Here is a 17,071-nt window from a genome sequence, read left to right on the forward strand (position 1 = left end):
TTGACATAAACATTCGTACCTATACACTTCAAAATTAGTATGTCGCAACAGGATTTTCCGTATGATAACAATAAGTAAGTATTCAGAAAAATTACGGTCTCGTCGACTGAATTTAGCGAGCCTTCTGCTGCCGGATAAAGTTGTATTTTTAGCAAATTGTCAAGCTGCTCCCAGCAGGGGGCGAATATGAGCTTTTATACGCACACCGTACAAAGGCTGTTCCGTATTGAGACCTGAGCCTCCGGTTTACAGTTATTGTAAGCGATACTTTTATTCGCATTTGTCGTTCATTTTTTGCAAAATCGCTGTTCGATTGCAATTCGCGCGAGTTTGCTCGCCCGCCATATTAAAATTTGTATTCATGAATTCTGTGCGTTGTCCGTTATTTGGTCAAGGACATATCGCTTTAAACATCCTTTGACCAAGATATTTGAACTCGTCCAACGCAATTTTATATGATATGTGCAGAAATGTGTATCACGGTTCGTATGTCCTAGTTAGATAAATAGATAATTACTTATACGTTATTCACTAATAAAACGAGACACATATAAAACCTACTCATTGTATAATAACTCTAACACATACCTATGCATGCAAGTACAAAAGGCGGTCTTATCGCTTAGTGCGATAACATCATCAAATAGGGTCAAGTTTAATAAAGCATATGGAATAAGAATCATTACTAAAGCATGATTCCTCAAATTAATTTCTATGTATTTGTATGAATAATACAAATTACCATAACGTCTTCTGTTTAACTTGTCGGAATAACTGTGTGCTGCATTAAAAACTCATTTTTATGAGGAAATCATTGGAGCAGCTGTCTTGTGGCGCCTCGGCTCATCACAATAACGATTTCTGCGTCATCGCGATTCCTTGTTTACGTTCAGCGAAAACGTTTTGATATCAGAAACAGTTTTGTGACAAACAGTCGTAAAGATATAGGTAGGTATATTTTAATTTAAGATAATTTAATTAGATATAAATAGGAGTTCAAAAGTAAATATTTACGTAACGCAGGATGCTGTCAAGACACATTTGAATTTAAATTGTGTACTTAATACGGCGGCGCCAGAAGCAACATTTTTGAGGAACCATCTTGCTGATTCCGAGAATTTAATACGTCATCTTATTATGAATTTGATATTGGAATTCAGCAACGATTTGCGTACATTTTATCAATGAAATTTGGTATTTTCCGGTGATATTGAAGAAAACAAATATTGTAATGATCGTGACGTCAAAGTTTTGCAATAAATTTCGAATATTATTATCAAGTTCTCTACATTTGCGTAAAACACAGGAGTCACAAAGACCCCCTGTGAGTGCGTGTGGAATTTCCTCGGGAAGAGCATTTAAAAAAAGTAAAATAAAAAATGGCCGTAACGGAGCGGTGGTAGCTCAGTCAGGTAAGTGCCCGCTACTCACGCCAGAGATGCGGGTTCGATTCCGGCGGCGGCGCTGACAATACATGTACAGTAAGGTGCAGATAAACCTGACCCTCCTCAGAAGCATTGTTAGTATGAGAGGGGGGTCAGGTTTCTTTGCACCTGACCGTACCAATGAGTTCTTTGAATTAACGACAATGTATACCATCGCTTTTACGGTGAAAAGAAAATATCGTGAAGAAATCTGCATATCTATTAGCACATCAATCTAGATATGTGAACCCACCGACCCACATTGGACCAGAGTGGTGGAAAAGGGTCCAGTAGCTTAGGAAAGCAGTTTAGACCTTGGGGATATGCACAAAGGTTCCATTCGAGAGAGCCAGGTGCAGCCCCACACATAATATGAATTTGATAGAATAGAATGGCTGTAAAAGTGTGTGTGAAGGTCACACTAGTAGTTAAAAAAATTCTGAGCGGACCAAACTTTTCTATTGCGGATCAAACCGTTTAAAAGCGTGAACTCATCATTACATTTCAATGTAGGTTAATGAATTTTTTATATAATTCTCAAGAATTACCAGCACCCAATTACTGCACCAGGACCGTTTTTTTGTGTTTACTTAGTCACCTAATTGCAAAAGTATAAAGTTTCATGAAACGATGACAAATTATATATATTATATTCTTTTAGAAGTGAATCATGCTTCACCCTCATAATCATAACCATAACTCCTTTAAAGAGGATTTTAGGAGGCTTCAATTCTCACAAACTTAAGCTGAAGTAGTTTCCAAAAAGCATGCGTATTTATTATTAATCTTTAGAATTTTAGGTAAACACATAATTATTAAAACCATAGTCTCAAAATAGGTACTATTTTTAAATTGATAAGACAAACATCGCAGGTTCTGTAAGAACCTAGGTGTATAAAAAGTTACTCACATTGTTTTTAATATTAAATATAAATTGCTTTTTCTCTTTTCATGTTTGTGTTGCGATACGTTCGCATGAACATCAAACAAAGTTTTTCCTTTTATAAAATAATTTTTGTTTAGGTATACCGTATGACATTTAATATTTATCATGATCAGAATATTTTCGATATTTTTACTATACTCTATGTTGCTACTCGCTTTTTCTCTTCTCGCTTATATAAAATGTTAAATTTTCCTAAATTACCTATTTTACAGTATAATTAATTAATAATTAGGTAAGTTTGGGTTTGACGACTGTAACAATAATATAATTAATAAACCGACTTCTGTCTTCAAGATAGATCGCTATTGAGACTATTTACCTATTTTTTCTATGAATAGAGATAAAACCCATTAGAATAACAACACTTTATCATATTATTAAGAGCTTTAAAATCCTCTGACACCGATACCCCAATAAAGTAACGCCCAACAATACCTATGGCAGGCGGAGAAAAAAAATGGCAATATGTTTTAAAGAGTACAGTTAAACTTGCGTAGACGATCTCCGGTCAGATTCAACTCTCATTCTTAAAGACCAGGAAATAAGAGTGTGTAGTACAGGTCTCAAGTACACATGAACGTATACTTGTGTATTAGGTTCTCCAGCTTACTCGACTTGATGATGCAAATGTATAAAAGCGTCGAGTAAGATTTCGAAATCATCACAACGTTTTGAAATTCTCTGTGGAGTGTTCACCTGGTCAAGGGATACGGCCCTGACAAAGAGAAGATACAAGTGCAAAAAGTTGCCCGTGCATTTACAGTTCACAAGAGTTTTAGTGCCGATTTTATTGGACCCAAAAATTTAGTGCCTTTCCAAGAATGGTGTCCCTGCGGGTAAATATCATTTGGTTTTTAACCAAATAGTGCTCTGAAGACAATATTTAAAATACATGGAGTGTTACATTTTTTTAATCTTTCCAGTTAGTGTTTGCGGCCAGTGTGGTGTCTTCAGTGATTGCTGCACCGAGCAATGATGGCAGATGGAGTCCTGAACAATATGACGATGGAAAGTGAGTAATTGAATAATCCGAACTACCACGTTACGAATGCTACGATCATCCTCTTGAGTATGGTGGCCGCATTAGAGTGATAAAACAATACATTTTATACTGCCATACAAAATAATATATTTAATGCCACCACTTTTAATAAAACTATTTTTAAGCAGTATTTTTTTGTAAACAATAATAATATTGGTTACTCATATATCTTTTTGTATTTTAGTTTTTTTCAGTCCTTCAAATATAAGTAAAAAGTCATCAATTTTGTAAAAAAAACTATTTTTATCCATCTTTTCTCCCTCACCATCAGATACCGAAGACCTCGGGACGAGGGTCGCTACATCCACATTCCGAACCCGTACATCCACATCGACAACCCGTACGACGGAGGGTATGGACCTTACAGCCACCTCTACGACCCATACAATGGGGCAGAGTCCAGGGACCAATACCGACTGGTCATGGTGCCTCCCAATGACGACAACCCTTACTACAAGGAGGGCTACTACAGGAACAACGGCATCAAGATCATCAAGCAGAGGCATAACTACGAGGAAGATAAATACGACTTTGAGTGAGTATTTCTGTTTTAATTAAGTTGTTTTTTATTCTTTTACAATAGCCTCTTTTATGGTTTTCTATTGTCATCCGCTTTTTGTTCTGCTCTGGGTAGACCCATCATGGACCGAACTTTTTACAGCAATTTTCTTGTCCTTAGTATTTTATCAAAAAAATCTTCATGGCTCATAAATAAAAATTCTCATTTTGTGCAATTCCTGTTATACTTTATATTTCCTTACTATTAAAAAGTTATAAAACTTTCTCTAGCTCTTAAAATTATCTATCAAGACAAATATCTTATTGTATCTAATACTCAAAAGTTTTATGATAAGTGATCAATAACCATTCAAAAAATAGAAAAGCTTATCATATTCTAAAAAAACAACAACATACACAACAATGTGCTAAAAGTTTGGAATTTAATTAACTTACTTGGCTCCGTCAGTACAATTTATTGATTTCACTTCGCCTAAACAAAGTTCGGCCTTGCCTTGTTTGAATGTCTTCTTATCGCATTCATTTGCATACGAAATGTTATTCAAAGATCCTCTTTTTTAATTAACTAACATTCGCTGAAAATTCCAGTAGCAAACCATGAAAATATATACATATTAAAATTTTGTAACCACGAGGAAGCAGTTGTATAATAAAGTACCTAGTAATTATTAATTTATATATCAATGCATATATTAGACATGTAAATACACAAATAAATGATACCATCACGGTGCAAGTTTAACAATAGGCTTACATACATCATCTATTGATGTATCTTCTGTTAACAAGCTCCTAAAAAGCCTTGACGAAAGAAAAGCATTTCGGTTCATTCAGAGGACACAAAAGCTGGCCTTGACTCATCTGACTCACATGTGTCAGAGTTCAACCAATTTAGTACCATTTAATGATAGACAAATTGCCATTAAATGGGATTTAACACATATCACATTGTTGCTCAAGTCAGGAATGCAGCTCAGTTAGGTTCTTAAGAAACGTATAAGTTTACCGGAAATATTGTAAGTTAATACCTGGTTGGATGTAAATGCGGTTTGATTACGGATTAAAATGTTTACACGAAGATTCGTAACCATTTAGAATCTTAGATTGCGTCTGTTTTCAATGTGATAATGTAATAGACATATTGTTTATATTTTAAATTGCAGAATTTATTCTAGCATATAGAGCTAAAAAGCGGTTCTATCACTACAAGCGATTTCTTCCAGACAACCAATAGATAAGTTGAAGAATAATTTGATTAATACTTTTTTCTTTCACAGTTTCGAAACCGAAAACAAAATTCGTGCTGAAGAAAGAGCTGTACTGAAAAACCCGAACACTGCTGACGAAGGCATCGCTTCTTCAGGATTCTACGAGTACATAGGCCCTGATGGTTTCATGTACCGCGTGGACTACACCGCCGATGAAAATGGATTCCGACCGAAACTCAAACGACTAGAAACACCATATTCCGGCAAGTGGGTGCTGGAAAAGGTTAACTAAGTCATTGCATACCTCGATATCCTAAACGATGCAGCTCTTCTGTTTAATTAATAAGGACTACATTTCAACTGCATTGTTTTGATGTGACTGTTCATATCACGCCTGTCGAATTATTTAGCCATCTGCCTTTTCCTGATCGAAATATTGTTCACGGATTTGACATTTGCATTCTGTATCGCCCGACATTCGATTGTTCTAATCATTTGCGGATGAGTTATTAGGTTGGGCCTCATTTAGTTGTGTATAAATTTACTGTAGATCCGGTAAAGTTATTTATTATGACGGTATCGTTTTGTTCTCAGATATCATTTTCTCAATATGTGGAACTGAATGTTAAGTTAGAGTAAAATAATTAATCTAAGAAGTAAATATAAACAAGGAAAAAGTCATGTGTCAACTTTCGTATGAAGGTCTCTCGTTACAAATATTAATTTAAGTAGCATAATATTATCTAAAGCACTATACTAAAGTTGTCATTTAATAATGAATGGTCGCCCCGCTTAAAACAATTCGCATTGCGACGCTCTGTATACCTACCTAGATGATTTTATTAAATTATAATATACTTGTAAGTTTGTAGGAAGTTAATTTGTTACTTAGGTAATTATTTATGAAATGTGATAATAAATGAATATTTAAACCCTACCGCTTTCTTGTCTTCTTTATTATAATTCTGTCATTGCCATAATATAAGTAAAGAGAATAAAAGACGAATGGAAATAATTCAATGGCTAAGTAGAGAGCCAGTTAGAAGAAAAATAATTAATAACTATTAGAAAACTTGTAATTGCTTTAGTTATTATCATAAGTATAGTAATTATAAAAACCACTTTAATACTTTGCCATATGTCACCCTCCACTGATGCAAAATAAACAAAAGAAATATCTTAAGTAATATGTAAGGGGAAGGAGGAATCTTAGAGCCATCTTAACAATACTACCACTAAACGCTTGAACTAGTTTTGGATATGGCAGTAATTTGACACTACTTCAGATTTAGGGCTACAATGTCGGTTACCTTAGATATCTGACTTGCTACCCCATTTCTGATATGATCCCTGGGTGAAAACCCGTACACAGTATCTTACCATAGCACACTGAGTAGTCTGAAGTCAAACTGACAGTGTCCCAGAAAAGACAAAAAATTCAGTCTTTTATGAAAGGCCGAAGACATTGAGTAACAAGTTTGCAGGAGTGTTTATTAAAAGAATGATCAACTGGAAAAGCGAATGCAACAGAAAATTTCAATACCATACTGTAAAAAAAAAACGAAAAAAATATGTTCTAAACTAAGATACAATGTTCTGAAAGCTATAAAACAATAAATTTTGGATTTTACATTGGCCTGAGAAAAAGTGGCATGCATAATGATAATGGTTCTACCTAAATAATATTTATAGATGTTAATTAATTGCATGGGAACGGGAAATTTCATATGTGTCAGCTATTTGGTAGGCGAATATGCCATTTTCTTGTGCTTAAATCTAATTACCATGCCATTGTCGTCTATAAAACTTAGCAGACTTGGGCACTGTGCTTGTCTATAATCACTTTCCACAACCAAGTTAAGAAGGTTGAGGTTTCAATTTCTTACAAATCTCTAAATGTTACGTTTAGAATCCTGTCGACACGGCCCGTGGCATTCACGACCGGTAGTCACGAACTTTGAGGACGAATGTTTATAGGTATTTAGTGAAGCACTTATGGCAAGTAAACGATTCTGTGTTTTACATGTACGTAATTAAGAGCCGAATTTATTACCCTTATTACCGTTAGTTGATGCTTGCAAATGCCACTTAGCCTAAAAGGATCGAATTGGGAAGAACCGAAAGAAATTATCGTGGAGAGAGCTAATTATTGATTGAGTTAACAAACAGCAACTATAAAAATAAAGTTTGTGACTTTGATTATAATTATTATTGTCATTATCTAATTTTGATAGATTGTATTGTTTGCTAACATAAAAATTAAAATAAGTAAATAATGACTACAATCAGAAATATTTTATCAGTAATGCAGGTCATAAGTAGTGTTGCCCAAATTCAGTCTTGGTCTTGCAGTCTTGGTCTTGTTCTTGCGTTTTTGCAAGACCAAGACCAAGAACAAGACCGCGTATTTTTAGCAAGACCAAGACCAAGACCAAGACCTGACCGTGCAAGACTTGAGCAAGAACAAGACATAGCCTGCAAGACTCTTGCGTCTTGCAGCTAGGACTTAGCGCTATTTTACTGAGTAGTTAGGTGTAACAGTTCAGTGTATAGGTACTAGGTAGGTACGCTTAGGAATTCTATGAGACGCAAAAAACTGTATCAAAGAATATGAAAAACTGGACCTATGCGCATTACGACTAATACCATAAACATAGCGAATAAAAATATCTATTAAAATCAAAAAGTAAACTTTAATAAATACACTCGCGAGCAACCAAATCGACTCAAGCCTTCACGGCGCACATATACATTGATTTTCCTAAAACGATAAATGGTAAATATAAAAGTGATATGTCATTCGAAAGCTGAAGAATTAGGCTTTCAATTAAGATCAATACCATAAAAAAAAACTAAGCGCAGATTTAATGACGCATTTTAATTGCCCGTCAGTGTTAATTACCTCATTAGGAATCCACGCCTTGCGCTACCTGATCCCGCTATAAAACCTTTCCACATCCGGTGTACCTTATCAGTCGCTTGTTGCAAGTTGACCGGTACACATCTCGTTGCATTGTATTCCTTGTTTTCGCAAACCCATGGATACCACACCAGAAGAAGCTGCTCAAGTTGTTGCCTTGCTGCAACAAGGGTTAAGTCAGCGAGCAGTCGCTGCCCAGCTCCACTTGAGCCAGTCTGCTGTATCCCGAGTATACAGACGGTTCCAAGAGACTGGTGCCTTCAATCGAAGACCAAGAACGGGCCGCCACCGCTGCACTTCAGAGAGAGACGACCGCTTCATTGTCTCAACCTCGCTGCGCAATCGACACCTTACGGGCGTTGATGTGCAGCAAGAACTGAGACGTGTACGACAAGTGGCTGTCAGCGAGTGGACAGTGAGAAGACGCTTGAAGGAAGCCAACTTGACACCAAAAAGACCTGCATCAGGCCCCAAATTGACTGCAGGCCACCGACAAGCGCGTCTTCAGTTTGCTCGAGAGCATCTCGATTGGAGCATTGCGCAATGGCGGTCGGTCCTGTTTACTGATGAGTGCAGAGTGTGTCTGCATGGCAGTGACAGGAGAGGCCGGGTCTACCGGCGTCCGGGGGAACGATTTGCCCAATGTTGTTTCGCTGAAACAGTAGCATATGGCGGCGGTTCCTGCATGATGTGGGCTGGTATTTCTCTAGAGGGAAAAACCGCACTTGTTTTCGTGCCTGGAGGCGGCCGAGGAGGCGGGTTAACAGCTGATCGGTACATCACCGACATTCTACTCGGTCATGTTGTGCCCTATGCAGAATTTGTCGGTGAAGACTTCGTGCTAATGCACGACAATGCCCGCTGCCACACGGCACGAGTCAGTCGGCAGTTTCTGAGAGAGAAGGAATTGCGCACGATGGACTGGCCTGCGCTCAGTCCTGACCTGAATCCCATCGAACACTTATGGGACGAGCTCAAAAGAAGAGTTCGGGCCAGGAATCCAGTCCCTGCAAGCGTGGACGAGCTGAAGACAGCTTTATTAGAGGAGTGGGACGGCATTCCTCAGGAAACTGTCAAAAAGTTGATAAGGTCTATGAGAAACAGGCTGCAGGCTGTAATTAGGGCAAGAGGGGGCAATACAAAGTATTGATTTAAATAAATAAATTTTTATCTTAACATTTTTTGTTTAATTTGTATAATACGATACCCATACCCTTTTTTCCTAAATTCCCGTTTTTCCTACAATTGCGTTCAGACATCATTTATTTCAAAAATGATGAATGGATTTCAATAATAATGATATCAAATTAAAGCTGACATCTTAAGCTTTTAAATGACATATCATTTTTATTATTTCTATTCATAATTTTACTTGTATTAATGTATGTTTGCGCCGTCAAGGCTTGAGTCGATTTGGTTGCTCGCGAGTGTAGTAATAGACTAATAGGTAATTGCAAGACTTGCAAGACTCTTGCTGCAAGACCAAGACCAAGACCAAGACTGAGAGCGCAAGACCAAGACCAAGACCAAGACCAGGTGTATTGGCGCAAGACCAAGACCAAGACCAGGTGTATTGGCGCAAGACCAAGACCAAGACTGGCTAAGTCTCGTCTTGTTCTTGCATTTGGGCAACACTAGTCATAAGTCACAGATACAGGAGTGTTACTCTATACTGACGATAAACGAAGGAACGAGAGCTGTTGTGCAATCGGCATATTTAATAGAACGACATAGTGTCAGGGCTCGCGCAGAAGCGCTCCGAAACTATGTTTTTTGTCGTATAGAGTGACCCCCCCACGTAATCACAAAGGAACGCCAAATATGTTTGCATAAAAATATAGATTTCTTGGATATCATAGGCTAAAGTTCACGATTCACGATAAGGACTAAAGAAATTGGCATTGATGACTAATGGTTCTGATGTCAGTTGTTTACATAAACGCCATAGAGCTGGCCTAGGGTTTGTCACCGTGGAGAAATGATTGAATACGATTCTAGTCAGATTGTCACCAGTCACTGACTTGTGACTGACCAAGGGGCATATGCAAGTCCTTGAAAATATGAATCAATCAGTATAATTATTATAGCTGTAACGTTTGATGTACTTACCTATACTTAAATTAAAAGACAACCGGTATTAACCCCAACATGGAGGAGTGGTGGTAGCTCAGTCGGGTAAGCGCCCGCTTCTCACGCCAGAGATGCGGGTTCGAATCCCGGCGCTGACATGTACCAATGAGTTCTTTTCTGAAGTTAAGTACAATGTATACCATCGCTCTTACGGTGAAGGAAAACATCGTGAGGAAACCTGCATCTAGATTTAGCTCATCTAGATAATGTGAACCCACCAACCCGCAGTGGACCAGCGTGGTGGGAAATGGTCCAAGCTTAGGAAGGCAGTTTAGACCTTGGGCATATGCACAAAGGTTCCATTCGAGAGAGCCAGGTGCATTTACTGACACCCCCACAGAGAATAGAATAGAATAGAATAGAATAACCCCAACATGCAGCAGCTGTTACTAGATAAGTTAAAGGTTTAATAAAGAATTACACAGGTAATAGGTGCAAATTTACAAGCACTCAACCACAATGACCAACATCTCTAATTACTACCTAATGAATTTTGATCACGAAAGTTACCTACGAGAGACTTATCAAAAGTAAAATTATCAGGAGTTGTAGAGATGAGCCAACAAAAACATCCGGTAAAGTTCTGAAGTATTTACATATAATAAAAACACACAATAGATAAAGTCCATTTAATATAATTATAATTATTTAATATAATTAAAATAGAAATTGACTATAACGTATAACCAAATATTTGATCACACGCTTAGTGATAGTACGGAGAAAATAAAATATGAATAGGTCTCCAGAATGTTCAGTGGGGGTGTCTACTGTCTAACCCAACACTTCCTAAAGTTTTTATTGTTAATCATATTATGTGGTAAAATATCTTGTAAAAGTATGTCGTTCTACCTCCGCATTCTTAAAATCAGAATACTTTTCGAGTACCGTGCTTTATACGCCTTTGTGCCTCAGAAGCCTGATTTTACACCTACCACTTTAACCCAAGCCAAAAATAACATGACACGAATTCGCCCTAATAAAGTACCTGACAATGAATGGTAACATAACGTTATGGAATGTGAACATACCTACCTAATTGTTTTTTTTATACGCACGGCTTATTTGGTAAAAAAATCGCGTGGCGTCAACACTTGAAGATGCAAATGTATAAAAGCGGCGCGTTCGATTTCCGAATCAACATAACGTTTTGAAATCCCCGCAAGAGTGCACATGTTGATAATAATATTGACCGTGACATTTAGTTTTGTCTCACATTTCCGCACGATCACCATAGAAGCAAAGGATTTTCAGTGATATAGTTTTGGACGCAAATATTCGAGTGGAAAAAAATCGTGAACGTTAGAAACATGATTGGAAAGGTACCGCAAGGATACATTTTTGGAAAAAAAAAATATTTTTAAACAAACAATTGTCAATAGTAAAATAATTAAATTTTAATTTTGTTGCAGCTAGTGTTTGCGTCATGCGTTTTGGCCGTCGTATTAGCTGCGCCAAAACCAGGGGAGGACGGGAAATGGCACCCTCAGAAATATGGTGACACTGGAAAGTAAGTAAAATAATATAAAAATAAAACTTTTTAATTTATATTCATAGTTAAACGAGCGCATTACCCAAAATTTTAGAACAAAAGTGGTTCAAAATTACTTACTGAATCACTCCCCTTCAGCTTAAGTATATCAAAATATATTTAAACTCATTAACCATAACCTACTTAACTATTAAACCTTGTCTCCAGGTACGTCCACATCCCTAACCCCTACATCCACATAGACAACCCGTACGACGGAGGCTATGGCCCGTACAACCACCTGATTGACCCCTACATCCACGAAGAGTCCAGAGACGTCTACAAGTTCGTCATGGTGCCCCCTAACGACATCAACCCTTATTACAAGGAAGGCTACTACAAAAACAATGGAATCAAGATCATCAAGCAAAGGCATAATTACCAAGAAGATAAATATGATTTTGAGTAAGTGCCAATTTAATTTAAAAAATCTTTGTGTCAGTCGCATCAGATTCCTATTAGTAATCACACCAATGTGTGAAATATCCAATATTTTTTTATTTGTACATCATTAGAAATTCTCTATTAGAAACATAAAAAATGTGGTCGGATTTCCTAAAGAAATCAAGATAACTTCAGAGTAGTTGATCGAGGGAAATCTTATCAAAATGAATCTCATCATTATAGTAATTCTGATGCTTCTTAATCAGGTCTTTAAAATAATTTAAATGCCATAAAACAATATGTGGATGACATTATAGCGTTGCATCCGCCAAATCTTGATTTAGAGCGATTGCTAGGTCGGCCTTCGCATTCCGTCTAGCAGTATCATCTTTGCATACATAATAATCTGTAGCTCCATATTTTATATATATTTGTATTTATGATCTATTTTTTATAATATTTAATAAAAACTCGTATATAATAGAAAATTTGATTGCGATGAACCGTGTTATTTATTAATATTGTGTCATTTGCTTCTCACAGTTTCGAGACCGAGAACAAGATTCGTGCTGAAGAGAAGGCAGTCCTTAAACACCCGAACAAGATAGTAGATGGCACAGCATCATCAGGTTTCTATGAGTACATAGGACCTGACGGTTTCATGTACAGAGTGGACTACACTGCCGATGAAAATGGTTTCCTTCCTAAACTGAAGCGATTGGAAACGCCGTACTCCGGAAAATGGGTCCTAGAAAAGGCTAACTAGATTTCGGTTATGGATTTAGAGATAATAGGGTCAAAGTTGGGAGAAATCTATTTGCACAGTGAGCTGATTTTTGTTGTTGAGAGCGGATTTCGCATTATGGAGATCAAACTTTAATGCATCGAGTTTGCAATGTCGCTGCGAAATAATTATGATAATGTTGTTTTTGCTCCAAATTGCCTGGCCAGAGCTTTTAGGAGAAAAATATCTTTAAGATTAAGTTAATTAATATAACATATTTAAATTAGATTAGCTAATGCGCCTAATTAGCTTGTAGAGGTATCGTATTTGGAACAGCGAGAGTGAATCTGTCCATCGTCAAATTTAACATTATGTGACATTCTTGAAATCTAGGCCAAACAAGCCTTTGTATTCTTTTTCAATGTTAGTTTGAATGAAAACGTATGTTATTATGTAAAAAAATTAAGAGATTCCTGTCTTTAAAAGACTGATAAGTTGTAGTTAATGTATTTCATTGTATGATAAAATATTTTATAAATTGTGATAATAAATACTTTTAAACAAGCATGAAAATATTTCATTACGTATACGAGCAGTTAATGAGTCGATATCAGTATCTATGCCTGAATTCTAATAATACATATTTTGTAACTTATCAGAACAAAAAAATTTGATATCCAAGATAGGTATGTATACTATTATCTACTGGAACTGTGGCCATGGTGTCATCATTTCGTCATTAACGGAAATGCAGTAAGACTGTGTGACTGGCAAACCTTATAAAATTGTTTTCAAAAAATAAGAACGTCTATAAAAAGATTACCCATACGGGTCTTAAATGAAAACTTATATAAATTACCTAATACTGTCTGTCTGTCTGTATTTATAGTAAATAGATACGTAGTAGCTTTAAAATTATGTGCATTTACCTACTTCTGAAATAAATGTCAGCTTCTTTGAAACAATAGGGTTCGTTAGGGCCATCTCAAGTTAATTCCTATCTGGAGACGTTGATTTGCAGGTTGTTTCCAAATGGATTGCACAAACTTTCATTGTTTGTACCTACAGTGTAAATTACAACGAATACACTTCCAAGCTTTTGCCGTCTTCACTAATTAACTACAGTAGCTCTTAACAATTAATTAAAGCGTGAAGAAGACTCACGAAAACCATAACTAAAGACGTTACGGACAACATGATCTGATAGCCGAATCCGAACACACTTCTCTCATTTCAATAAACATTCTTCACGCAGTCGTAAAGCAACGCATGTTAAGGCGCTGGCAAAAGATATTGGGCGAAATTGTTTTGGCTCGTATTCGCAGTGGGGTTTTATGTCGAGGACGATGACCTACAGGCTGCTCGTGCCAGGAGCCAGGCGCCGCTCTGCCCGGCCCAGACGCACTGCGATCCTGCAGCCTGCACTGCGCTCACACCCCTTATCTTCCCACTTCCTTGTAAAGCAGAACATATTTCAAACTCGTAACGATACCGGCCACTGCCAAATAGGTCCTCGGTAATCTCGTGGGGCGGTTCGCGTTTACAGTTCGGTGCGATGACCCTTCGATGCATTACGTATCGATGGGAGGACCCGTAATATTTTTCGGCGATTGCACTTCTTTTAGTCGTTGACCGGTAGTTTAATTTGGATGTTAACGTTTGCGCCATAAACGTTATACGTGTGCTGTCCACGATTCTTTATGTATGTAGTGCTATTGAATTCTTCTGGCTGTCGTTTTAAGATGTTCCTACCTGGCGTTTTATTTCTCATCGCAATGAAATCTCGGAATACACATATACGGCCCGAAGTCCTTTATTTTTGAATTAAAATAAAATGCACGGATAAGCAAGGCCGTTTAATGCTTAAACGGTTTGCATCAATTTTATCCGCGTATGTAAATTTCTGGCGTTTCCGCGACATCATCTCAATTTTCTTGGGCAAACAGAATTTAACATAAAGTACCTTTTTAGGAGCCTTTTGGGAGTCTCTTCTGTTAATCCGAAAAGTAAATCTTTTGGCAATGATAAGGGTCCTTGATAACATTTTTTTTTACCATGGGAATCTTTACAAAGATAATTTTAAATTTAATAAACATAGCCAAATAACGATTCCCGTACGTTATAGCTCTCAGGGTTTGAATAGGTGCCAAGGATGGCAATAGGCAGCTACTCTACCTTGCCTACACCTACCGTGCTTTATTAACTCTCAAGTAGTCGCCAACACCTACAGTCAATCCACTGAGGTCCATAACTGGTACATTTCCGCCGCAATTTTCTTCACATTTACTCGCCACTTTTTCAGCGTCCTAATTCCATTAGCTAATGCCAGCAAAGCCCTATTAAATCATACGGGGCCCTCGCTAGTTGCCAGTCTGGGCGGAAGGAGGCCGGATGTCCACGCCTGGCCTTAATTGGCCAACGACCAACTTCGGAAAAGAAACCCCTAAACGTGATGCGGTTAAACGGGAAGGAATGAAGAAAGAAACTACATAATTTTTGTTACAACCTCTTTTTCGTTTTTCCCCAGACCGCAATGTAGGCTGGGATAGGGGATATTTTTCTTTCATTTCGTGTCTGTATTTTTGTTGCGCCCGGCTCGCGTGATTCATTTATGATCAGCTCAGATTATTGTGGCCATTTAGCAGGCTTTATAAATTGTGGTTGGGTGGGTGTGAAGTTTTAATATTTCAACATATTTTTTACGAATTGTTTTTAGCGGGTAAGTAAATTATACATTTTGAGAGACAAATATGCGGGGACTCAAAGATTTGATTTTATTTTGAGTACGACGTAAGTTTTCAATTATGTATGAATGGAAACAATATTGGAAGGATACAAACCCACGAACTCACGAATGAGAGCCGAGACCTTATCCGTAACGCCACCACGACTCATAAAATATTATATCAACTCAAAACGCAGACCCACGAACACCTAATAAAAAACAAAAGATTATCACTCAGAAATATCGTTTCGCATCTATACCGGAGCCAATTGGATTCCGAATGCGATTCTTCCAGTAAACCACATTGGGACAACATAAAAGTTTACCGGGAGCACGGGGGAGTCACTCTATCTTGCAAAAATCGAAGCTTCGGAACGTTCCTTTGCTAACCACAACTTTATCTCCTTGCATTAAACCTACCCATTGCATGACAATGTTTGTTCGTTCGTCTTTTGTGAAGCTGGAGTACTCCTGGACAGCTTCCAAATAAGGCGAATGCTGGTGACGTCCGCTGTGGGCCAGTCGGTTATACTTCAACAAACTTCCTGTAGAGCTTTGCAACTGTGGAATAGGGTCGGTTTTGGCGTGCCAAGTTTATAGGGTAGGTTCGGGAACTCTCAACGCACGCTTCCTGAGTCAGTAGATGTTTTCAGTAGTTTTATAGAAATGGATTGGCCTCATTGAGTATTCTAATAATGTTTTGAAATAGATTCTGTTGGACGCGTGTCAAATTTTTTGGGTGGATTTTTATTTATTGGTGCATTATCTTCATGAATTTTGATTGTTCGGGTCGACCTTTATGTCGTCGTGTATTTTTTGTGAATAGGAAATCTTTAGTAAGACTTCTCGTCTATTTACTCAATGCTTTTGAATATTAGGTCGGACGTTTTAATCTCATTTCTTCTTGTTTAACTTATAAAATTTAGTTAGTAAACTACTCATGCCCTGGTGACCCATTGTAAATCAGACACAATCGATTTACGAACTACTAACAACTACTGTGATAGATGGCTAATAATTACATAATAATTTTTGTATACTTATACAAAAATACAGTTTTAAAAAATAGTAGGTACTGATGAATAACGCCATCTCTTATTTGTCGACAACACCAGTAAATCTAAAGATATCGATGCATGAGGTATCATCAGGTTGGATCCTTGTGTGTTCACGTTTGTCGCCAAGAGATGGCGTTGGAAATAATGCGAAGACAATATATTATCGCGTTTCTTTATATCTGTCTGTCTAACACTCAGGGTGACTTGCACGAGACATTTAAACGTATTTAAATATACTATTGACTTGCTCTGACACTATACTGTCAAAGCAAGCAAGTCATCTTAAAAAGACCGATCTTTTACACCGTCAACCGAGTCCAAACTAAACGATTGTGACAAACATAACAACCCTATTCCCTATTCACTTAATTTTCATGAGTCATAAACTCATAATCTTATAATATTATGAATAATGGCTCAAAATATAAATGATATAATAGGTATCATTCGTTATTCTCAA

At 37.2% G+C, this 17,071-nt stretch overlaps 2 protein-coding genes across 2 annotated transcripts; both read left to right on the top strand.

Annotated features, from left to right (window-relative positions):
• The first annotated feature begins 2,976 nt into the window (after positions 1 to 2,976).
• On the top strand, positions 2,977 to 6,076 carry LOC105386337. The gene is made up of 4 exons (XM_011556859.3): positions 2,977 to 3,206; positions 3,294 to 3,382; positions 3,684 to 3,947; positions 5,209 to 6,076. The coding sequence occupies exons 1-4, from the start codon at positions 3,192 to 3,194 to the stop codon at positions 5,429 to 5,431; spliced, it is 591 nt and encodes a 196-aa protein (XP_011555161.2). The 5' UTR covers positions 2,977 to 3,191; the 3' UTR covers positions 5,432 to 6,076.
• Positions 6,077 to 11,317: 5,241 nt separating this feature from the next.
• On the top strand, positions 11,318 to 13,393 carry LOC105386338 (larval cuticle protein LCP-22). Its single transcript, XM_011556860.3, has 4 exons — positions 11,318 to 11,511; positions 11,602 to 11,699; positions 11,889 to 12,125; positions 12,648 to 13,393. Exons 1-4 carry the CDS (start codon positions 11,500 to 11,502, stop codon positions 12,868 to 12,870), a joined length of 570 nt encoding a protein of 189 aa, XP_011555162.3. The 5' UTR covers positions 11,318 to 11,499; the 3' UTR covers positions 12,871 to 13,393.
• The last annotated feature ends 3,678 nt before the right edge of the window (positions 13,394 to 17,071 follow it).

This window comes from Plutella xylostella, chromosome 5 (genome assembly GCF_932276165.1).
Source record: "Plutella xylostella chromosome 5, ilPluXylo3.1, whole genome shotgun sequence".
NCBI classification, from domain to species: Eukaryota; Metazoa; Arthropoda; class Insecta; order Lepidoptera; family Plutellidae; genus Plutella; species Plutella xylostella.

Excerpts from the sequence above, each read along its gene's own strand:
- LOC105386337 (XM_011556859.3), top strand. Across the intron at positions 3,383-3,683 it reads GAACAATATGACGATGGAAA|ATACCGAAGACCTCGGGACG; the intron begins GTGAGTAATTGA and ends CCTCACCATCAG. Across the intron at positions 3,948-5,208 it reads GAAGATAAATACGACTTTGA|TTTCGAAACCGAAAACAAAA; the intron begins GTGAGTATTTCT and ends TTTCTTTCACAG.
- LOC105386338 (XM_011556860.3), top strand. Across the intron at positions 11,700-11,888 it reads AAATATGGTGACACTGGAAA|GTACGTCCACATCCCTAACC; the intron begins GTAAGTAAAATA and ends CCTTGTCTCCAG. Across the intron at positions 12,126-12,647 it reads GAAGATAAATATGATTTTGA|TTTCGAGACCGAGAACAAGA; the intron begins GTAAGTGCCAAT and ends TGCTTCTCACAG.